Source organism: Ovis aries, chromosome 5 (genome assembly GCF_016772045.2).
Source record: "Ovis aries strain OAR_USU_Benz2616 breed Rambouillet chromosome 5, ARS-UI_Ramb_v3.0, whole genome shotgun sequence".
NCBI lineage: Eukaryota > Metazoa > Chordata > Mammalia > Artiodactyla > Bovidae > Ovis > Ovis aries.
In genome coordinates, this window is record NC_056058.1 from 59,843,018 (window position 1) to 59,868,035 (window position 25,018).

The 25,018-nt window shown below is 38.6% G+C and overlaps 1 protein-coding gene across 2 annotated transcripts in view; it reads right to left on the reverse strand.

The window, feature by feature from the left end:
- Positions 1 to 580: 580 nt before the first annotated feature.
- DCTN4 (dynactin subunit 4) overlaps positions 581 to 25,018 on the reverse strand; it is a 33,300-nt gene continuing 8,862 nt past the window's right edge. Inside the window, exons 4-14 of one of the 2 annotated variants that reach the window (XM_004008981.5) lie at positions 23,466 to 23,509; positions 21,283 to 21,390; positions 20,089 to 20,109; positions 19,622 to 19,695; positions 19,288 to 19,400; positions 18,885 to 18,994; positions 15,053 to 15,126; positions 11,799 to 11,853; positions 10,645 to 10,752; positions 6,104 to 6,201; positions 581 to 3,166 (exon numbers count right to left, since the gene is read on the reverse strand). In XM_004008981.5, coding sequence (XP_004009030.1) covers positions 2,953 to 3,166; positions 6,104 to 6,201; positions 10,645 to 10,752; positions 11,799 to 11,853; positions 15,053 to 15,126; positions 18,885 to 18,994; positions 19,288 to 19,400; positions 19,622 to 19,695; positions 20,089 to 20,109; positions 21,283 to 21,390; positions 23,466 to 23,509 — 1,019 coding nt within the window. In that variant the 3' untranslated portion in view covers positions 581 to 2,952. The remainder of the gene's footprint in view (positions 3,167 to 6,103; positions 6,202 to 10,644; positions 10,753 to 11,798; positions 11,854 to 15,052; positions 15,127 to 18,884; positions 18,995 to 19,287; positions 19,401 to 19,621; positions 19,696 to 20,088; positions 20,110 to 21,282; positions 21,391 to 23,465; positions 23,510 to 25,018) is intronic. The other variant, XM_004008980.5, reaches the window with a different exon arrangement.

The following is a 25,018-nucleotide window of genomic DNA, read 5'->3' on the forward strand; positions in this document are numbered from 1 at the left end:
GGGAGGAGGAAGTGGAAGGTAAAGCTGGCAGCTTTGCTGAAAAGGGAATAGAAAAATGAAGTGGTGGTTGAAGAGGGGTGTTAGTCAATTTTTTTAAAGATACATCACAGCATGCCAATGGAAATGATGCAAGAGAAGGGGGTGGAGAAACTGCTGAAGCGCATTCCCTGAATAGGTAAGAAGGTGAGACTGAGCACAGTAAATGATGGCACTGGCTTTAGACAAGAGGAACATGAACAATTCACTACAATCAGAGGAGGGAAAAGCTGAGTACAAATGAAAGTAGATCAGTGGCTACTTGTACATTTAAAAGGTATCTTTGCAAGCAATGATCCAGGAGAAAAGTTGGTAGAGTCCTAACAATGTAACATTTACACAACAGTTCTGAGATAGGGAGCTTAAGCAACATCTATCTATACAAAATTACAGTGAACTAAGTTGAGGTTTTACCTTACTTAGTTCATTTTAAGAAATGAGAAGGGAGCAGGCCCCACTGACTCTGGTGCTAACTGCTGACTCCACCCTCCCAAGCACTGGCATGCTACTCCAGCCAGCCATCATGAAACCAAACAAGACACACTCAAGCTTTGTTTATTTCACTACATGAAGTTAAGCAATAAGGCAAAATAGTAACCTGTCATTCATAAAGACCAAGGAGTGCCTCTCATTCCCAAAATGGACCAAAAAGCATATTTCTTTACAAATATGCCTGACATTTAGCTCATTAAGTCTATAAACAGTCTGAACAAAAGAAAACTCTAGTGGGCCAATCAAATCACAAATTCAGATTAAGTTCCCCAAATTGCAGTTTCTAGTGCTAATGACATCTAATTTGCTTGCAATAGTACACACTCACCATACTTTTAAAACCTTGCACCTGATCTAATATAAAAAACGAACAAATTAAAGTCCAAATTCACCAACTGCAGATATTGAACCATTTCTACTAACATGCAGAATTACCAGCCTGTACTGAAAACTGTCTTGAGGAAACAGTAAATCAAGAGCTCTGTTATTCTGCAAGCTAATTTGGCTTCTGAGGAAACAATTCTATGATCAAAAGTGTTTTTGTGTTTCTGTGTCACATGGGGGTGATGAGACCCGTTACTTCAACACTGTTATTTCTGGGAACAAACACCAGCTATATGCCATAAATGCGTAACAGTGTGTAGTCTGTGCAAACATGTAAACACAGGACGTTATTCTCTACCTTGAGGCTCATCTCCTCCACTGGCAAATAGGCAGCACTGGCGTCAGGGCAGGCTGTAGCGGGTAGTGAAACAGAAATTAATTTGACACTTTGTACGGTCACAAAAACTTAAACTATTTCTATGGTTTGCAAATTTGTCATTATACCACACACTGCCCCAACTTCTCAGAGACTAAGCCTTATTACTATCATAATATTAGAGATATAAGTTCTTTTTTTCTTACACTGCAGCATATATATTACTCTGTGGAATATTGTTTCGTAATATTGATCTTAAGAGTACTATTTAGTGTCTTTCAAAGGTTTCCTAAATATCTCTACCTTACAAGGGGAGCCGAAAAGTTACTGTGTCCTATATTTTAAATTGCTATGTACATTTTTTTTTAACTAAAGGCTTGAACTTAGAAACAAAACCAGGGTATAAACAGGAAATTTCTCTTTCCCCCAAAAGTCTGTTGGCCACTTGCTAACAATACATTTATGGAAATATGGTGCAGCTGGTGGTCTACTTGTCAAGTCTCATTTTAGAAAACATCACAGAAACTAAGGCTGGCAAGCCAACTCCAGGATACCAAGTGAAAACAGCATGTGTGTTGTTAGGCAAGTATTCTGGGCTGCTTGTTGAACTATTTTATGGTTTATGATCAAAATGGGCTTATTTGACAAACTGTATGATAAAAGTCATAAACTCAGGAAGGAGGAAGGTTTTTTCTTAATATCCAGTTTTGGATTCAAGAGATTACAAATGTTACTTTCCTCTTTAATCACTGGAAAGAACATTAGTTCAGACCATGATAAAAATCTAACCTTTAAGATATTTTCTGCATTCCAGAAGTGAACTTGCCCACCAAGTTTTCTTTGGGCTCTTTCCAGGTTCCAAATACTCAACAACTTACTGAGTTAAAGAGGCAGAGAGGAGAAGGGGTATGAAGTAAGACATATAAAGCATGCCTCCCCATGGCAGCATCAATCCCTGGATATTGTGGCAACAGTTAAAATGAATAGAATTTGCCACCCAGTGATATGACATGCAATTGCTTCCTTCTCAAATTTTCCCCAGGAGAAAAAAGTTCCATATTCTGCTGGGAAAAAAACTTTTAAAGCAACTAATACGTAAGTATCCTACATTCACTTAAAGAAGTCAAATGAAGGTGCCTTAACTATTTCACAGGTCTTTCCAATCATTGCAAAACTAAAGACAACGTGACAATTCTATTTTCCTGTCAAATGGATGGAAGCCAGGAGGCAAGGGAACGGATATATATTTAGAGTGCTAGACTATATCCAGTGGAATGCAAAAAGCATTTGGTGCAACACTGAGACCAGTGCCAGGTCATCAATAGCAGGCCTAACTTTCAGTTATTTTACGTTTTCATCTGTGAGACTGATCCTTTATGAGATCAGGTCGGGAGACAGTATGGACAGTTTCTCAAGTGGTCAATTGAATGCCACTCCAAGGAACAGCACATCATCTCTTGGGATGGAACTATGCTGTTGTGAGTCAACGTGCAGGGTTCAGTGAGGGAGACACAGACTTACGGGTGTGAACAGAGGAGAGAGCCAGAGGTACAGCAGTCGCTGTGTTCCTAACGCCTTGCCTATGCGCCCACCCTCCTAGGAACAGGACTCAGTAGTGCATGGTACATCATTATAAACAAGGTCTAACGAAGCAGCGGCTTCCACATTTTAACGCAGGTTCGTGGTGATACTGTCCTTGGGGATCTGCCCACCAATGAAACATTTTAAGGAAGAAGCGGGCCCAAGCTGAGTTCCACATGCTGGGTGAGCCAGATGACTTCTGTGCCCTGGTCAGTTTCTTCAATGGGGCGGATGGGAGTGGCCAGGTTTTTAAAATCATGCTTCATCTTAAAGCAAACGGTCACTTCTCCCTCCTCACGTTGCGGGGTCACTTTGATGAAAATACCCACTTTGTTGGCCTTTCTGAAGGCTATAATGCTATGGAAGGAAATAAGCACAGCATTAGGCAGGTCACAGGTCAGCCAAGCCAGTTAAACTCACAGTCATTTTATGGCCCACAGGAAATCTCTGACAACAAGATATGACCAGAATCCCGTTTATCAACAATGAAAAGTTTCTTCAGCAAAATGCTGATCTCCTTATTACAAAAGTAAAATACAGTCATAAAACTTAGGACAGGAAAAAGTACATAAGTAAATCTTTCTTATTTTCTTCTTCAGTACACAGAAAAAAACTGTCAACAGCTTGGCTCTTAACCTACTACGTATTTTTCCATGCACTTACACTTTTATGCTTTTTGAACCAATAGAAAAGGGACACACTATTCTGTAACAAGTTTTTTTCCCACTGTTTATCACAAACACCTGTTCATATTGGTATATACAGATCTCCTCCATTTTACTTAATGGGTGCACAGCAACCATAATTTGTTTACACTGATTTCCTGTTACAAACATATCTTCATATTAACTTTTATAAACATATGGTAATATTGCTACAGGATACAGACTGATGCTAACTCAGAGCTTTAAACAATTTCTAGAATATCATAAATCAGTGTGTCTTGTAAACAGCCTCTGTGAATTAGGAATTTTTAGAATAGAAAAAAAATCTCTAGTTCAAGTTTCCATCTCAGTTTTCTGATATGCACTTGAAGTTTGTGTTTAAACAGTTTAGCTTCAAAAGAAAAAAAACAATGAAATAAACAGAACGTGATCTACTATCCAAATGATACTCAACTACTCTAAGAGAAGTTACTGAAACTAAACATTTTCATATTATCCACTATTATGTACTATTAATTTCCAGATATCTGGAAGTCCTAAAAAGCACAATAATGTGAAATATAAAAAAGCATTATACTAGCGCAACCATTTTGAACCAACTAAATCTTTCATATTAGATTCATTTTAAAAATTCAATTAAAAATAGTTAAAAAAAAAAATTCTTTCTAGCCTTAATTTCCCAGGCAACCACTGATGCCTGGGAAGCTTTAAAAAAAAATTCAGATTCTTGGTGCCTACTTAGACCTGCTAAAGAGTAGCTGTGGGGACTGGTACTCTATACGGAATTAAAAAAAAAAAAAATTAAAACACCCAACCTGGTGCTTTCTGAAGTTAACCCAAGTGTTGCAATCACTGTACTAACCTCACCTTTGCAGTCACTTGGTTTTTCTCATTTGTCCCATGTTATTATATTTGTTCTCTCCAGTATCTTGGTGAGGAAGCTTTTAATCATTTTGTTCAAAAGCCTTAAATATGCCCTATTCTAGTGTACTAAATGCTATTGCTTTTCAGCGCAAAGCACACTCTTTGTTTTCTTATTTTCTTGGCCACACCACACACCTTGTGGGATCTTAGTTCCCTGAACAGGGATGGAATCTGGGCCCTCTGGAGTGGAGGTGTGGAGCCCTAAGCACTGGACGGCCAGGGAATTCCCTCAGCTCACTTTCTGTATCTTGCTTTCTGACACAGGATTCTGCTAACCACACTCCTTTTTAGGCTGGCTCCCTGTCAGGCTCCCTTCAGGGGCTCTAACAGAGACCAGCAGCCTGTGGGAAGAAGGGGCTGCTCCTCCGGGTGAGCTTCCTATCTCCGTGCAGCTCCAGCGGGCAGCACTCCAGCAATGCGTCTTCACTCAGGAAGTGGCATATCCAGGTGCATATTCCAACTGCATACCCAGCTTCAGCATACCACCCCTCCTCTGCCAGCCTGCCACGTTAGCACTTGTCAGGCAGTGTCCCCTCCCTCCCCCACTTCCCAGAGGTCTGAGCTGCAGCTCCACGGGACTCCTCCTTCCTTCAAGCTTCTAAATTCTAATTATTTTAACCATTTCTCTTTATCCTCTTAGCCCCAGGCATGGTAACTGCTTCACTGAATTGCCATCTCTGGGATATTTCAGATTTCTTTTTAACTTTTACCCAGTTAACAAGTCTTCATATTAAATTTTCTCTGTTCAAATAACAGATGTGATTTCTGTTTTTTAGACTGAAAGCTAACCAAAGTATTCCTCATCTGGGAAAGGCTTGGCTTTTACTTCTCAGTTAATAACTGAGAAGTATTAGGTATGAGAGAGTAAAATCTATTAATCACTAATCACTCAAAGAGGGAAAGGCGGCAGGGAAGTCGATAAATCCAATGATAAACCTCTGGGGACAGAGTACTATACCCTGTACACAACCATTAACAAATACACACCTGAAAATTTTTTACCATGGGAAACACAGGTTAAAAAAACTGTGCTTACAGAATGATCCTAATTATGGAAATGCTACTGGTGTTTATCTCTGGTGGTGAGATTTTATTTTCTTCTTCATATATATGATTTAATATATCATATAATAATGGGCTTCCCTTGTGGCTCAGCAGGTAAAGAATCTGCCTGCAATGTGGAAGACCTGGGTTTGATCCCTAGGTTGGGAAGATCCCCTGGAGAAGGGAAAGGCTACCCACTCCAGTATTCTGGCCTGGAGAATTTCATGGACTCTATAGTCCATGGGGTTGCAAAGAGTCGGACACGACTGAGCAACTTTCACTTTCACTTCACTAATATATCTTCATATATATCAGTTAATAATAATAAATAGGAAGAAAAAATTACTTAAATTCAGGTAAGGTAAGGTAAAGTCACTCAGTCATGTCCGACTCTGCGACCCCATGGGCTGTAGCCTACCAGGCTCCTCTGTCCATGGGATTTTCCAGCCAATAATACTGGAGTGGATTGCCATTTCCTTCTCCAGGGGATCTTCCCGACCCAGGGATCAAACCCGGGTCTCCCACAGTGTAGACAGATGCTTAACCGTCTGAGCTACCAGGGAAGTAAGAAAACTGAGATCTATCAGCGGGCCTCCTGCAAGCCAGCCAGCTGTGGTGTGTGGGTGGGTGGGTGGGGGCAAGTCCCAGGAAGATCACTTACTCAGGGTCGTCCTGAAAGTCCTGGGGCTCTGCCAGCTCGTCATACTCTGCTGCTGCATCCTTGCCAGCTAAGACGAGCTCTTTGGGGGGCACCACCACCTGGAGAGCAGCACACAGAGGCTGGCTCAGAAGCGGTCAGTGCACTGCACATTCATCCAACAGAATACAGCACAGTACTGCCCTGACCCAGACATGCTGAGGGGAGCAGCAAGTCTCAGGAAACATACAACATCACTTCACTTACAAAAAGTTTCAAAACATATTGTTTGGGAATACAGACATTTATGATAAAAGATTAAGAACAAAGAAATTTAAGGGAATGAAAAAGTCAAGAGAGTGCTTAGTTCACTGGGGTTGCCATGGGTAATTCAAGTGGGAGGACACGGGGGCTTCAACTGTGCCTTCAATGTTTTCTTTCTTTCGGGGCTGGGGGAACATGGGTGTTTGTATATTGTTCTCTATACTCTGTGGTATAAAAAAAAGAAAAACAAAAAGGAGGAACACATAAAACATATGAAGAAGAAAAATATAACATAAAACAAAGGAGGAACATAAAACATATAAAGGGGAAACTTAAAACTCCCAACAACGCAAGAGAAGACTCTACACATGGACATCACCAGATGGTCAACACTAACATCAAACTGGTTATAGTCTTTGCACCCAAAGATGGAGAAGGTCTATACAGTCAGCAAAAACAAGACCGGGAGCTGACTGTGGCTCAGATCATGAACTCCCTACTGCAAAATTCAGACATAAGTTGATGAAAGTAGGGAAAACCTCTAGACCATTCAGGTATGACCTAAATCAAATCCCTTTTGATTATACAGTAGAAGTGACAGATTCAAGGAATTAGGTCTGACAGACAGAGTGCCTGAAGAACTATGGACGGAGGTTCATGACGTTGTACAGGAGGCAGTGATCAAGACAATCCCCAAGAAAAAGAAATGCAAAAAGGCAAAATAGTTGTCTGAGGATGCCTTACAAATAGCTGAGAAAAGAAGATAAGCTAAAGGAGAGAAAAGAGAAGATATATCCATATGAATGCAGAGTTCCAAAGAATAGCTAGGAGAGATTAGAAAGCCTTCCTCAGTGATCAATGGAAAGAAATATCAATGGAAAGAAACAGAGGAAAAACAATAGAATGGGAAAGACTACAGACATCTTTGAGAAAATTACAGATACCAAGGTAACATTTCATGTAAAGATGAGTACAATAAAGGACAGAAATGGTATGGACCTGACAGAAGCAGAAGAGATTAAGAAGAGGTGGCAAGAATACACAGAAGAACGATACATAGAAGATCTTAATGACCCAGATAACCACGATGGTGGGATCACTCACCTAGAGGCAGACATCCTGGAATGTGAAGTCAAGTGGGCCTTAGGAGGCATCACTACAAAGCTACTGGAGGTGATGGAATTCCAGCTGAGCTATTTCACATCCTAAAAGATGATGCTGTTAAAGTGCTGCCCTTAATATGCCACAAATTTGGAAAACTCAGCAGTGGCCACGGGACTGGAAAAGGTCAGTTTTCATTCCAATCCCAAAGAATGTCCAAACTACTGCACAATTGCACTTATCTCACACACTAGCAAAGTAATGTTCAAAATTCTCCAAGCCAGGCTTCAACAGTACGTGAACTGTGATCTTCCAGATGTTCAAGCTGGATTTAGAAAAGGCAGAGGAACCAGAGATCAAACTGTCAACATCTGCTGGATTATAGAAAAAGCAAGAAAGTTCCAGAAAAATATCTATTTCTGCTTTATTGACTATGCCAAAGCCTTTGACTGTGTGGATCACCACAAACTGTAGAAAATTCTTCAAGAGATGGGAATACCAGACCAGCTTACCTGCCTCCTGAGAAATCTGCATGCAGGTCAAGAAGCAACAGTTAGAACCAGACATGGAACAACCGACTGGTTCCAAATTGGGAAAGGAGTTTATCAGTCAAGACTGTATACTGTCACCCTGATTTAACTTATATGCAGAGTACATCATGTGAAATCCCAGGCTGGATGAAGCACAAGCTGGAATCAAGACTGCCAGGAGAAATATCAATAACCTCAGATACGCAGATGACACCACTTTTATGGCAGAAAGCGAAAAAGAACTAAAGAGCCTCTTGATGAGAATGAAAGAGGACAGTGAAAAAGCTGGCTTAAAACTCAACATACAAAAAACGAAGATCATGGCATCTGGTCCCATCACTTCATGACAAATGGATGGGGAGAGTGGAAATAGTGACATTTTCTTTTGGAGGGGCTCCCAAATCACTGAAGATGGTGACTGCAGCCATGAAATAAAAAGATGCTAGCTCCTTGGGAGAAAAGCTATGACAAACCTAGACAGCATGTTAAAAATCAGACACATTACTTTGCTGACAAAAGTCTGTCTAGTCAAAGCTATGCTTTTTCCAGCAGACATGTATGGATGTGAGAGTTGGACTATAAAGAAGGCTGAGGGCTGAAGAATTGATGCTTTTGAACTGCAGTGTTGGAGAAGCCTCTTGAGAGTCTTGGACTGCAAGGAGATCAAACCAGTACATCCTAAAGGAAATCAGTCCTGAATATTCTATTGCTAGGATTAATGTGGAAGCTGAAATTCCAATACTTTGGCCACCTAATGCAAAGAACTGACTCCTCAGAAACAACCCTGATGCTGGGAAAGATTGAACCTGGGAGAAGGGGACAACAGAGGATGAGATGGTTGGATGGCATCACCAACTCGCTGGACATGAGTTTGAGCAAGCCCCATGAATTAGTGATGGACAGGAAAGCCTGGAGTCCTGCAGTCCATGGGGCTGCAAAGAGTTGGACACGACTGAGCGACTAAACTGAACTGAAAGGAGAAACAGTGGTTCCAACATATTTTCTGAAATGGGAATATTGGCTATGTTTATGGACATGAAAAACAGTTTTCTTCAGACTTAGCCTTTGGTTGTAACTAGGCTTCAACTTTGCTCTGTTAGAGGTTAACAGATAACAATGTTAATAACATTTCTAATTATGGAAATAAATGTGGCTGGGGAGCTAAAAGAGAGAGAAAAGCAGCAAATTCATAAGCTGGGTATATTTATCAGACACTTATTTCTATCTGGATAGAGACACTGGATAGACAGCTCATTAGTGATATTTTAAAAAGGAGCAAGGACAGATGAGTGTCATCTCTCTTTAGAAGTGATGCTGGGAAATGAAATAATTAAAAAGCAGAAGGAAAAATAAAGAGATAAATTCTCTACTAATAAGCATAACTCGAATAACAGCTAATTAAAGATACAGGCATCCTTTCTGCTGATTTGTTATGAACATCATGCTGAATTATGAGACAATAAAATGGCCTATTACAGAGAAAAGTTCTTGTTCTAAAATTTCAAGTAGTACACGAATCATGAAGTAAAATGTAGAAAGTTCTCAGTTCATTCATTCAAGTAATACTGAGAGTCAGAATCGCCTATTTTAATATTTAGTGCCAGGTATACTCTCACCAACTCGATGGACGTGAGTATGAGTGAACTCCAGGAGTTGGTGATGGACAGGGAGGTCTGGCGTGCTGCGATGCATGGGGTCGCAAAGAGTCGGACATGGCTGAGTGACTGAACTGAACTGATAGTCTATGTAGGGCTTTCCAGGTGATGCTAGTGGTAAAGAACGCACCTGCCAATGCTGGAGACATAAGAGATGCGGGTTCAATCCCTGGGTTGGGAAGATCCCCTGGAGGAGGGCATGACAACCCACTCCATTAGTGTTGCCTGGAGAATCCCATGGACAGAGGAGCCTGGCGGACTGTGGTCCACAGGGTTGCAAAGAGTTGGACATGACTGAGGTGACTTAGCATGCACGCACACATGCATACTCTATGTAAGCAGAGGGCCTCTAGCTGAGGCACATCAGCTTTTAAAAGGAAATGTCACTTCCTTTGCCATCTTGAAGCATCAGTATGCCTCAGGCAGAAAGAGAGCTATGGGCATGTCTGTCAGAAGAGTGGGATGGGAAGGAAGAATTCTAGGTACAATGAGTAGCATATGTAATTCTCCAGGAACATCAGAGTTTATGACCCACTGGATCTGCTTGGATCTCAACCACTAATGTGCATGATCTAGAGAACGCTAGATTTAGTCGTTTTAGGGAAGATCATAATGGAAGAAAAGAGATGAGGATATTAAGGAGCTCTTAAGCTATGGCAAGGAATTTAGTTTATTCCAATGTCAGAGGGACACCAAACAAGCTGCTTGCCATGATCAAAGCTAAATCTTAGAAAGATCATCCTAACAGCAAGACAGAGATGGGCTGGAGTGGAAGTGGGGGTGAACTGAGAACAGGGAGTTGAAAGTTGCTGTCCTAGTCCACGTGAGAAATGATGAAACCCCCAAAAAGGGTGGTGGCAGTGTGCCTGCGGATAAAGTAGAAAACTCTAGAGGTGAAATCAACAGAACCTGAAGACTAGATGTGAAAACCAGAGTGTGGAATCCTTTAAAGCAGGTCAAATGAGGCCATTTCAGGAAAGTCAGGGTCACTCAGAATGAAGCAAAACACTCCTACCTTAGCAGTGCTGTTGATATTATCAGGGTCCCCCTCCTCGCACTCCAAAAGAGTCACGTGGGTGAGGTTCTCCACTGGATTCGTGAGAGTCAGGAGGACCTGGCTCTCCTGGGGAAAAGGAAAGGTATCTTTCAGACATGCTACACTGCTGCCACCTAGGTCCACCTTCTCTCATGATTATATCACAAAATCATCAGCCCGTGCACCCCCGCCTTCACCATCATTCTTGAGTACCCCACCTATACCTCTGTATCGCTGCACTCTTAAATGCTCATCAACTCCTACATTACTTATACACTAGACTATATCCTCTCTAGAGTTGCTATTTCACTGAGGAAACAGATCAGATTCCATATAAAGGGCCAGTTACTCGATCCAGAAATCTGAGAAATATACATTATCTAAGTGACTGTTTAAACTTTGTAACTCTTACTCTACCCAGGATGTCACTAGGACTTAAAAGAAGGAAGCCCTCATAAATAAACTATAGGAGCCACAGGCCAGCCAAATGTATTAATATTGCCAAAAAAAAAAAAAAAAAAGGGCATATCAAGACTATAGAAGACTTTTAAGATATCTTGAAGTTTTTTGGTATGCTCTTTAGCAAAAAAAACAAAAAATCTTTGAAATGAATAGGGACTATAAAAGTGTCTTTATTGCTGTAGAACATTCTGTAATTTGTTGGGAGGCATGTGTGGGAGTCAAGGACTCAAAGAATAGAGGGGCTGAGGTAACAAAGAAATCTGTGACAATACACACACACACACAGATGGTGGAGAATCTCACACACACACACACACAGTGTACACACACACACAGATGTTAGAGAATCACACACACACACAGTGTACACACACACACAGGAGGAGACCTGAAGCTGCCTGTGGGTCTAACATCTCCGTTTTTACCAGCCATGATTCTACCACCATGTAATGTGCACCCTGCTCCTTCTGCACATATTCAAAGATGCTATAATCAAGAATCCCAGCTTAAGGACACTTAAAATCTCAGTCCCCTTATTATTTCAAACTTTCTTCTTTTCTATCTCTTGCTCATTGAATCCCGTGTCAAATATGCATAGCCACCACATACACTAAGCACACCTCTTCGATCAATTAACTCTTTCTCCTCCCATTAATATACATGGTACTAACCTTCATGTAGCGAAGGTTGGGAATTGACATGATTCTCACTTCTGGGATATAATTGCTGTAAGTGAATAAAAAATGCATTAATGTTCATTGCAGTCTCTTAGAAGAAATGATTTCTTCTTGTTAATTAGAATAAGTCAGAGAAAATTTTAAAGATTCTTCCTATCACTACAATAAGAATTTAAGACGTGAAATCAAACCGGTAATGAGTTCTTTCTGAAATCTCACGTGTACCTCTATATATCCATGCATCAAGGTAGATATCTCCCTTATGTATTTATTAGATATGTCTTTTGAGATTTTTATTAATTCATTTCTGTGAATCTATATAGCAACTGGTGATAAGACCCAACACTGATTTTATAATACATTCAGTTCAGTTGCTCAGTCAGGGGTACAAAAACAATACCACATACTAACCAAACACTTTTACGTAGCATTTACTATGTGCCAGGCAATATTTGAAGTTTGTTACAAATATTAATTCATGTAATCCTCATTGCAACTGCATTAAACAGGTATTACTATTATCCCCATTATAAAGATGAAGACACCAGGTTTAGGAGAAGCAGTCTGCTGGAAGTGGCCAGGATTCAAACCTAGGCAGTCTGGCTGCAGGGTCTTGCTCTTAACCACTCTGTATGCTACCTCTCTGAATAAGACAACAGAATATTGTACTTGTGTGTGCTTGTTCTGGACTCAAAACCACTGGGGTTCAAATTCCAACTGAGTATTTATATACTAAGATATTCCTTTGTAAAGAGCAGGGGAAGATATTTAGCTCTTTGTGTCTTGGTTTCTTTAATCATAAAATGAGAACATTGAAAGTTCCTTTTTATTGTGAAGAATAAATTAAATAGTATGTACAAAAAGTGCTTGGAACAAAGCACGCATAAATGTTATCATGCAAATATTAACTGAAGATAAAATCTATTGCAGAAACACTTCAAGAGGGTGCGTGTAGGAGGGCATCTTGGCATTACGGTATTTTAACTTCAGACTAGGTATTTTTTATGATGGTCATCATGATTATCTGAGTAATTTGATATTAAATTCAAGGGCCCCACTATCAAAGATTTGGATTTAGCTGGTCTGATTTGTGGCCAGAACATATGTATTAAGATTCCTTGGTAACCCTGCCATGATACCAGAAAAAAAAATACACTTTTTCCCCCAAAGAGCTCTTAAGAAACTGATGTGAAGCACATTTGGCCATTCGGGATTTCTGCAAGGAGTGTAATTCTTAATTAGGAAAGGAGTTCGAACCACATGTCACTTCTGTAGTCCTAATCAGTCATGCATTAAATAACAGTAGTTAGGAAAACAGAACATACTGTATGGCGATTTACAGTTACAAAGCATTTGCAAACCTAATAGCTCATTGGATCCTTCTTAACAATGCAGCTATGAAATTAAGACGCTTACTCCTTGGAAGAAAAGTTATGACCAACCTAGAGAGCATATTCAAAAGCAGAGACATTACTTTGCCAACTATGGTCTGTTTAGTCAAGGCTATGGTTTTTCCTGTGGTCTTGTATGGATGTGAGAATTGGACTGTGAAGAAGGCTGAGCACTGAAGAATTGATGCTTTTGAACTTTGGTGTTGGAGAAGACTCTTGAGAGTCCCTTGGACTGCAAGGAGATCCAACCAGTCCATTCTGAAGGAGATCAGCCCTGGGATTTCTTTGGAAGGAATGATGCTAAAGCTGAAGCTCCAGTACTTTGGCCACCTCATGCGAAGAGTTGACTCATTGGAAAAGACTCTAAGGCTGGGAGGGATTGGGGGCAGGAGGAGAAGGGGACGACAGGATGAGATGGCTGGATGGCATCACGGACTCGATGGACGTGAGTCTGAGTGAACCCCGGGAGTTGGTGATGGACAGGGAGGCCTGGCGTGCTGTGATTCATGTGGTCGCAAAGAGTCGGACATGACTGAGCAACTGAACTGAACTGAACAAATACAAGAGGATGGCAGGACTGGTGTTATGCCCATTCAGAGATGAGGAAAATCAGTTTAGACAAATTCTGTGACAGAACCCGTATCTGGCCCTCCTAGTTCCTTCCTCCTAAGTTACCAGACCAGCACTTATCTGCCATTTGACTGCCAATGATTTCAATTGTTGTATAATACTCTACATGCATGTATCTCAACTAATCAACTATTTCTTTGTTAATGGTTAATCAGTTTGACATTAAAACTGTTTCCAGCTTTTACCATTAAAATGTTACAACACACATCTTTTAAAAATGTATCTTTATATATTATCGGTCTTTATATATTGCTTTTATTTCTATAGAATAGATTCCTGAGATAGTACTATCAGGTTAAAATCTGTATGTCATTTTGTCTTGATATTCCAAGTCACTCTCCAGAAAGACTCCAGCAATTCACTCTACCAACAATATGTACAAGTATGTTTACCTACATTCCCACAAGCACTCCAAACTAATATTTAAAATTTTACTACCAAGTCCCAGCATCTTTCCATATATTTACCAGCCATTAGGAATTTCTATTCTGTGAGCTACATATTCAAATCCTTTGCCCCACCTCATCTCCCCATCCCACCCATTCCAGGGATATTCAAGTTTTATTTATCATGCAGTAGCAAATACTCTTTCTTACTCGACTGTCTCAGGACTTTATGGTCAATTCTGTTTTTTTATAACTCATATTTTTCTGCTCAGCTCAAAGCTGGCTATTTTCCTTACTAGCTTCTGGGCTTCCTGCTTTATTCAGGAAGGGCTCTCTCACCCTAAAGTCAAGACAATAATTTACTAATTATTCTTTTTGACAGATGATTTTCATACACAAAATTCCCTTCTACTGACAAGTTCCAGTGAGTTAACATGAATTATTTTCATCCCATGCAACAAAGCACTATCAGAACATAGTTCAATAATAGTGTTACATGATATTCTTCCATCTGCTATACTTTTTTTATTTTTTAAAGAGATCATTCCCAAACTTAGGTACTTTATCATTTGGAATGAATGACTCTCCAACCAACAACATACCACATTGCCAGAGACCATACTATTACATGTCCCTGATATAAACACCTTGGATTCTGTGTCTGTAGACTTGCCTTAAACTTCCTGTTCTGTATTTCAAAACCAAAACAAGAACAGAATAGTAAGATTATTCTGATGTAGCTTCTCTCTTCTCTTTTAAGCCAAGAGTAAGCACATTTCATAGTGGCGGGGGGGGGGGGGGGACAAAACAGTAACCTGAAACACCAATCCCAAATACTCACACAGCAACCATCTGGATTTTGAATTTAATAGATGTTGGATTAAATTCTGGCTTGCTCAGATTATGTTCACATTTCTAAAAAGAAAAAAAAAACATAATATGTATCAGAGGAAAATAAGAATACAATCTGCTGATCCACACAGCTGTTAAATTCAAAAGCACAGCATTTAATACAGTTTGATTTTATTTTGCTGCAAGATCACATATATTTTAAAATAGTATATATTAACTGATAACCAAAATATAGGAAAGATGATGTTTTGGACTTTTGGAAATAAGCAACCACACTATCAAATATTATAACCCTTAGTGCTTCAAATTGAAATAACAACTAACAAATACTTAAAAATTTTTTTTTATTTTTAAATTTATTTTTGGCTATGCTGGGTCTTTACTGCCATGCACAGGCTTTCTCTAGTTGTGGTTAGAGGGCTTCTCATTGTGGTGAGTTTTCTTGTTGCAGAGTACAGGCTCTCAGAAAAGGCAATGGCACCCCACTCCAGTACTCTTGCCTGGAAAATCCCACGGACGCAGGAGCCTGGTAGGCTGCAGTCCATGGGGTCATTAAGAGTCGGACACAACTGAGCGACTTCACTTTCACTTTTCACTTTCATGCATTGGAGAAGGAAATGGCAACCTACTCCAGTGTTCTTGCCTGGGGAATCCCAGGGATGGGGGAGCCTGGTGGGCTGCTGTCTACGGGGTCGCACAGAGTCGGACACGACTGAAGCGACTTAGCAGCGGCAGCGGCAGCAGCACAGGTTCTAGGTTCATGGGCTTCGGTAGTTGCACCTCGAGGGCTTAGTTGCTCCACAGCATGCATGATCTTCTCGGATCAGAGATCGAACCTGTGGTCCCCTGCGTTGGCAGGTGGACTCAAAACCACTACACCACCAGTGAAGTCCCTAACACATACTTCTAATTAAGTGTGGACAATTTTGCTGAGTTTTCCTCTTTCCCGTTTTCTTTTCTTTTTGGCTGTGGCTTGCAGTGGCATCCGGGATCTTCCCCAGTCAGGGATTGAACCCATACCCCCTGCAGTGAAAGCATGGTGTCCTAACCACTGGACTGTCAGGGAAGTCCCTTCTTTGTTTTATGTTATTTTTATTAGTCCTTTTTAATTTCCTCTCTACTAGTCTAAAAGATACCCATTCTTGGTTTAAGTGAACTTAAACATCACACTGACTGTAAGAGGTAGGTATAGGTACTGTAAATATTGTCTGAATTTCACAGATGATGAAAATGGGGCATGGGAAAGGTAAATCATCTGTGCAAACGTCACAGAGCCAGTAAGACTTGGAGCTGGGATTTAAATCCAAGTGCTGTGATTCCAGATCTCATGCTTTAGAATAAACAATTACTTGCTTACTATCTTGAATAGGCTCCACGTATATCCAGTTAAAAATTTTTTTAACTCTAGAAAAAAAAGAACAGTATAAAGATACCAGTTACTGATCCTACTGCTCCTCTCCTCAGAGCCCCCAGTTTCTCATGTACAGCTGATGAGCATAAAAAGTATACACATACATCATCTTTCTTTTTCACAGTAACACAAAAGAGAACATTTTATATTCTTCTGCCTTTTCCACCAAATCTATCTTGGAAATTATATATTAACACACACAGAGGTATCTCTGTGTTCTATTTAATAATTCTGTAACTTATTTAACCAGACCCAAATTGATAAATGCTTCCACAATTTTGCTACTACAAATAACACAGCAATGAGTAATCTTGTAGGCAAATCACTTCCCACATGCATATATATCTATCTGTAGGATAATTTCCTAAAAGTCCATTTGTTATTTTGATGGATATTGCCAAATTGCTAACTTCTGCCAATCTGATGATTATGAAATGGTTTCTCATTGCAGTTTTAATGTACACTTCCTGATTACTGTACATGTTTGAGTATCTCTCCTCTTTACTGGGAACTGGAACTCCCTCTGCCATAACTGGCACATTAGTATCTACATGTCAATTTTAGAATGGGGTATTATCTTTTCCTTACTGATTTGTTACACTTCTTTATACATTCTGGATACTAATTATCTGTCAATTACATACTTTACAAATTACTCTTAGTCTATGATCTACCTTTTCATTTCTTTATGGGTTTTCCTTGTAATGGGGGTACAAATTTTAATGTGTCAAATATGTAATTTTATCCTTTACGGTTTATCTTACTTATGGATCACTTACTCCCTTAACCAGAAGCCATAAAGAATGTCTCCATATTTCCTTCTAGAAATATTGCTCTTCATATTTACTCTTTAAAGTTTTTAAGGTTTCTAAAATTGACTTCTGTGTATCATGTAAGTTAGAGGCCCCATTTTTTTTTTTTCATAGAATCATTTGAGATGATTTCACAAGCTATTCTTTCCCCAGTGACTTGAAAGGCCACTACTTGGTAAAATCAAGTTTCCTGACATGCGTAAGTCTATTTCTGCTTTCTCTATTCTGTTTCAACAGTCTATAATATAATCTAACATAAACAAATATTTTTTATATGTGTGTGTGTATATATATATATATTCCCTCTTTTCTTACATAAAGTTATGTGCCTGCTCTACACCCTGCTTTTTTGCATTTTTAAATACATCCCGTGTTACGACATTGTTTCTTATAGATTTACAGTACTCATTGGATAGATATATCCTAATCTCTACATATTTTGGTTTGTATTTGTAGAGGTGTATCTCCAGGGAGGTTGATGGGTCATTATTTATTTTTTACCTGCTGGATCTGTCCATTTCTGAGAGACAGGCGTTGAAGTCTCCAACTATGATGGTGGAGTCATCTATTTCTCCTTATAGCTCTATCAGATTTTGCCTCACATGGTTTGACACGCGATTGTTGGGCAAATCTACATTAAGAATGGTTATATCTTCTTGGAGAACCGACCTCTTTATCATTATTTAATATCCTTCTTTAGCCCTGCTAACTGTCCTTACTTTGAAGTCTGCTGTCTGAGATGAATATGGCTACTCTTGCTTTCTTTTGATTAGTATTAGCATGGTATATTTTCTTCTTTCCTCTGGTCCCTTCCTTCCTCTATCTCTCCCTTCTTTCTTTCTATGCTTTGTTTGAATGAGGAATTAAAGTCTATACACTGTATTTGTTTGGTTGACAGGCCTAAGTCTCTTCTAATATAATGCTGTGTTATTTGATAATAGCAGCTATTAGTCACATGTCATTATTTAAATGAATTTCATCTTAGAAAGACTCAGGACCCACAGCTGCACTACCATATTTCAAGTGCTCAGTAGGCTACATGTGACTTGTGGCTAATATGCTGGACTGTACAGATAAGGAATACTCCCATCACTGCAGAAAGTTCTGTTGGATAGTATTGGTCTAAAATGTCTCCTTTCCCTTCTTTGGGTCTGTTTTCTTTTACAGTATTTCTTCTATTAATTGAAGGGACTCTGATGTTTCACAGATTCCCTGAGCCTGGATTTGCTTCTTTTTCTTCTTTCTTGCTTTTCTTTTAAATTGATTTTTAAAAATCAGTCCTTTTTGTTTCCTCCCTACTCTCCTAAAAGCTTTATATTCTTTCAGTATTCTTTTAGGGGTTAGCAGTATGAACTTAACTTTCAGATACCCCAGCTTCCACATTTGTAAAATAAGGCTAACAACAGTACTTACCTCACTGAGTTAGGGGCTTTAAGCTTATCTTGAAAGCTTTAAAACAGTGCCTGCACACTGGAACATTCTCTATAAACATTTTCTAGTTACTATTTTCCAGAGGTTTTGATACTGACCAGATCCCCACTGCATTTATTTTTGCTTTTTTCTTACAAAATGACAACTCTACAGAGAGGAATACTTACTCGGCAGCGCAGGGACCGTTTGATCAGAAGATGCTTATGACGAGGAAAGAGCTGTGAAGCACAGACTGGCTGGAAATCAGGCTGTAAGAGGCGCTGCTGAAGGGTGGTCACTAGCATGAAAGGCAGAAACCACGCTTAGTTTAAGTGACTTGCTCAAAATCAGATGTATGTGTGATAACTACACAAAATAACACTGCCTTTGTGACTGCCAAAAAAATATAGAAATTTGACAGACATTTCTTCAAATGATTACCTTTATCTTGTCTTCTGCATGATTCATTTTACTACTAACAACTATACCATTAAAAATCTCAAATAAAAAACAAAAATCACAAGGCAAAGAAGTAACAAAAACAGAATTAGATGTAAAACAGAAACAAAGTAGAATCACGTATAAAATTACCCTCTGTTAAATTTACTGGTCTCGTGTAATAGTCTTCAGGTAGAGGTTCCACTTCATCTACAGCCTGAGCTGGCTCAATCTTTATCTCCTTCTGGTCCTCTCCTTCTTTAAGGCTAAAAGATAACAGCAATCATTTCTCAAAGGTCCTCCTAAAAGTCCACGAGATCGCTAACTGAAGTACTGCTCTACTGTAGAATATTCTTTCTGGCTAGGTTTTTCCTAAGTATGAGCATCTTCTTCCCCACTGGCAACTGTTACTTTAAAACCACATTCCTTCAATATTCATTTTGATACCAGCTTTTTCCCCTCAAAGCCATTTAATGTCCAAACTTACGAAAGTCCAGCAAGGGTACTGATGGTTGTACCAGCTCGTGGTCGCTGAAGCCTGGTTCCAAGACCGTATTTGTCCTAAACAGAGTTAAGAAATTTCTCTTAGAAATTCTATTTTTATATATGTTTTGTATCAAATAAATAATTTGGGGAGGGACAGCATGAGAAGCTCAGGGAAATAAGCAAAAAAAAGAAAAGCTAATTTAATAAGTGCTTCTTTTAAAGACAGTAAGTGTAGCCCCACATCATCTTATTTTTAAAATGACAACAAAAGCACCAAACATGGAGATTGAAACTACATTAATACAGTGAAAATGAGCAAAATGTGATTTTTAATGTAAAAATACCTAAGCAATGGCTTACACCAGAAAATTATGTGAAGTATCTAAGACACACGATGAATGTCTTCTTGGAACACCAGTGAGATCGTCTGCTAACTTTAGGGTCAGCAAGAATCATAAAAGAACTTACCACTACATGAATAGTATGTTGCTGTAGGCACCAAAATAGCAGCAGGTTGCAACAGAGACAAAAAAATGCAGGATAAGATACAAGCAAACTCATACAGCAGGCAGGTCATAGGGGAAAGTTGGAAGAGTAACACATTTAATTCAAATTCCTCCCTAAATACACTACTACATATGCTGATTATAACACTGGATTGTTCAAAAAATTCATGGAGACGTCATAAGAGTCTCTGGCAAATGCGGATGCTTTGCAAGTTCTAATGTTTTATTAAGTTCTAAAAGACATTTTTATATGACTCTTACCAATTCTTAGGGTTTTAATGGCTTAACTAACTCTCAGGCAGAAGCAGTACAAGAATTTATTTAACCATTACAAGTCTCATTCCCTTCAGTGTAAAATGGGAATATACCACCTACTACACAGGACTGTTGTGAGGATTAAGCACAGTAATATGTATAAAGAACTCAGCACTGAGTTTGATACATCACTGCCATTCAAGAAACATTATCTGTTAAATGCCAATCTGCTTGGCTCCAAGAAAACACACAAAAAATAACTTATTCTGGGAGCAAATAAAACTTGGGGGGACAACAGCAAAAGCTTCAAACCCTAATTTCTCATTTCTAATTGGCAGTTTACAAACTAGTAGAGAATAACTTTGATCAATAATTTCTATCAAAAGTACACCTGCATATATTACTACTTATTTAACCACAAAAAAACTCAGTATAGAAGTCAGTATTTTTCACATTGGAGAAATATTGGAAGGTGCCAAAAAATTATGATAACTAAAGTCCGGAAATCACTACTTCCAGGATGCCAAAGGTGGGTGGACTACATGTATAGCATGAATAAAATCTACGATTTGTTCATATTCTTCTGACTTTCTGTAATGTGCAAAAGCTGTAAATGTGGGTGCCTACAAAACTAATAGTAGCCTCTTTAGGAAATAAGATGATAGAGGGGAGTGATGGAGAAAGAAACACAAATGTACTTAAAACCCAAAGAACTCAGACCTAATGATATTGCAAAAGCATATCCTTTGGACTTAGACACCTATCACCTAAGGGACCTTTTTTTGCTAGCCATCATTCAGGAATCTAGGGACAATGGCCGCTTTCTGAAATGTTCACTGCTCTTATGCCATACTGGTCTTGATCAGTGAATTGGAAACTCCTCTTTATACCAAGTTCTCACCGAAAAAGCCAAAGGCATATAGTTTCTACGCCGTGCCAGTTTCTTGCGATCTCGCTCAACCTTCTCCTTCTGAGCAAGCTGCTGGTAATATTCAATCAGTTTGTTCATCTGTAAGAAATCAAATATGTGAAACAGCTAACAAGAAGCTTAGGAAATTCAACTAAACTGACTAGAGATATAATGAATAGAAAAGACACATTAAAGTGGGCAAGTTTCTCTTCCCTGAAGAGAATCTGTCTTCCTTACATGATCTATTTTCAGAATTGAAATGGAACTTTCAAGTTCAACAACAGAAGAAATGAGCAATGAAAAGGCTTGAAAATTCCATGTTCTCTCTTCACTGCTCTTTTACTTCACTGCTTACTTACCCTCACAACCACTCCTATTTTCCTGGCATGGCCACAGGACCATCTATTTCCAACAATGTGACATTTCATATTCTATTTCTCCTTGACTCCAATGCATATTTTCATTTCAAAAGTATTCTTTAATCATAAAAGCCATACAACCGTGAAAAGTTCAAGCAATATAGAAATATAAAGAATGGAAGGTAAAACTTCTCTTTTATCTCTTGTGCGCATGTTCATCCTTCTCCTCACCACAGGTATCCACTACTACAGGTTAGAAATCTTTCTCACACACAGACACAGGTATGATATTATACTCTGCATACATTAAAAAAATGCATGCATAGACATACAACTTTTGTATGTGCAAAATAAATATGTCTTTATATTTTTCATATAAGGGGGAAAAACTTGCTCTTTTAAAACTTTTTCACTTTATGTGTGAATTTCCACTCAGTACATATATTAATAGATTTACCTCATTCTTTTTAAAGGTTACATCTTACTAAATGGTACAGGTGTCCTAAAGGTATGTAACCATTTCCTCTGAGAGCACTTAAATGTCTCCTGATACCCACTCTTCTATCAAGTCAATAGTAATTGTTTTTTAGAAACATTTATCTGATCCCGTCAGCTCTTCTGCTTTAAAGGCTTCTCAAATGCCTTAACTTGGTCCACATGGTTCTGCGCAGTTTGGCTCCAAATCCTTTTCTCTATTCAGCTACCGCAACTCTCCACTATGGCACACTTGCCCACTGGTCTACAACTTGCTCCTTCCACTTACAAGCTCTTTGCCTTGGGTGTTCCTGCACCCTGAATTCTTTCCCTTCTCTGCCTGTTGTCCTCAGATCCTAGTGCAACCCTCAGATGTAGACTTATCTAGTTCAAATTCCCTATAATAAATGCTCACATGCACAGCTTCTCTCTCCTTCACATTACTTTGAGTTTTTCCTTTATCTGGGGATTAACTGATTTTGTTTTCCCATCAGTCTTAAACTCTGTGAGAGGAAAGGTCATATATTCCTATTGCTCAGCATGGTCCCTGGCACACAGAATGGAGCATATGCTTGATACCTGCTTGGTAACTGAATATACATATTTTCATGCATAAGTACAAGTATTTCTGTACTTCAGAGTCCAGGAAGTAGATACTGCTGAGAGACCAAGAAAACTGTACTAGTTCACACTGACAATAGTATATGCGCAAAGGTCCAATTGGATACACTCCCATCCAGGATATTTTCAGTATTTCTAATTTTAGCTGAGTCATAAGTGAATAATTATTAATTATTATTTAATCCAGTTTGACTGTATAACTTCATTTCAATCACATTTCACCATCTTTCTAATATTCTGCTTCCAAGGCAACAAAATCAGTCCTAATTTACACAGCAGAGATCAATTCACTGTGAACTATTAAAGGATGTCTAAATCATGATTGCTACTGATTCCAAGAGCATCTTCTAAATTAGTGATGTTTCCAAGACTTAAGATGTTTATATGCTGATATGTTTACATGTTGATGATATATTTCTGAGAACAAATGGACCTTTAACTTAGTTTGTGGGTATATGGAAAACAGAAACATATTATTTCCTTTTTCCAATTAACAAGAGTACAGAAATAAAATTACTCTTAGGTTTCTCTATTAACTTAAGTCAGGCTGGAAAAAACTGCCATTATGATTAAATGTCTTACATGAGGAGCACTTTCTAAATGTAAAAGACACCAAAGCACACATCATGGATTTATAAGCCTAAGTCATATTCACTGATAAAATGGTCTTTTTCTTCATCTTTCCTCATGTCATCCTCTCTCTGATGACCCTTTACTTACCCGTTGCGTGTGAGGATTTTCAGGCTCCTGCCAACCACCACTAGCTGAAAAATAAAGGAATATTAAACAAGGCTTACATAATCTGATTTTATTTTCACAAAAAAACAGGTCATCTGCAGGCCACAGACTTAAACTTAAAAACATAAAATCACAGAATTTTCAAGAAAGAGTCCTAGGAATTAAATAGGCCAGAGTGCTTAGAATCAAATTCTTTCTTTAAATATAATGGTGGTGATAACAATAACCACCACTAGGACCACCTCTACAACTAATACATGTATAATTTCTCTGCCAGGTATTTGGAATCTATCAAACTTTGTTTTATTTTCATAATAACCCTCTGAGGTATGGACTTTCATTATTAGGCTTATTTTACAAGTGAGGAAATTGAAGCTCAGAGAGTTAAATAACTTGCCCAAAGTCACAGAGATAGTAAGCAATAAAGCCACGATTCAAATGCAGGCAGTCTGACTCCAGAGAATTTGCTCTTACCTATAATAATGTGCAATTTCTATGTTCTATGACCTCGGTTTAGAGAAGAGTTTCTTAACATAAGAAACAAAAGCACAAACAAATCATAAAGGAAAAAATTATTCCAAAAAGCTGAAAGTAAAACCATAATGAATACTTTCAACAAATGGTACTGTAACCATTTACACAATTTATAAAAAATTAACCTTAACCCTTACACCTCACAACATTTACAAAATTTACCATGAAATGGTAATAAACTTACACTCAAAAGCTGAAACATAATATTCCTAGAAGAAAACCAAAGTGAAACTCTTAATAACCTTGGGTTAAGCTAAAGTTTCTTCACTAGGACACAAAAGGCACAAATTATATATAAAAAAACTTGATAAACTGAACCTCATCAAAACTAAAAACTTGTGTTTTTCAAAAGACACTTGAGAAAATAAAAAGGCAAGTCACAGACTGGGAGATAATAGCTGCGAAACATATATTCAATAAAGGGCTTGTATCCACAATATAGAACTCTCACAACTCAACAAAAAGATAAAAGTTCAGTTTAAAAACAGGCAAATAGGCAAAAGATTTGTACGAACACTTCACCAAAGAAAACACATAGATGGCAAATAAGCATATTAAGAAAATGCAACTTAAAACCACAGTGAAGTATCACTACACTCACTAGAATGGCCAGAATGAAAGAGACCAACAATACTAATGGTTATTGAGGAAATGGAACTCTCCTCCTTTGCTGGTGAGGACCTGAAACTGTACAGCCACTTAGAGAAACAGTTTTCAGTCAAGGTAAACAAACACTTAACCCCATGACTCAGCAATTCAATTCCTAGGTAAATACGAAAAATGAAAATACATATTTACACTAAAATTTGCAGGCAAATGTTCATATCCAGTTTTATTCATATGAGCCTCACACTGGAAAAAATTTCAGTGTCTATCAACTACAGAATGAATAAACAAAATATGGTATACCCATACAATAGAATACAACTCAAAAAAAACCCCAGCAAAAACATGAAAGAATCTCAGAAGCACTATACTAAGAGAAAGAAGCCAGACACAAA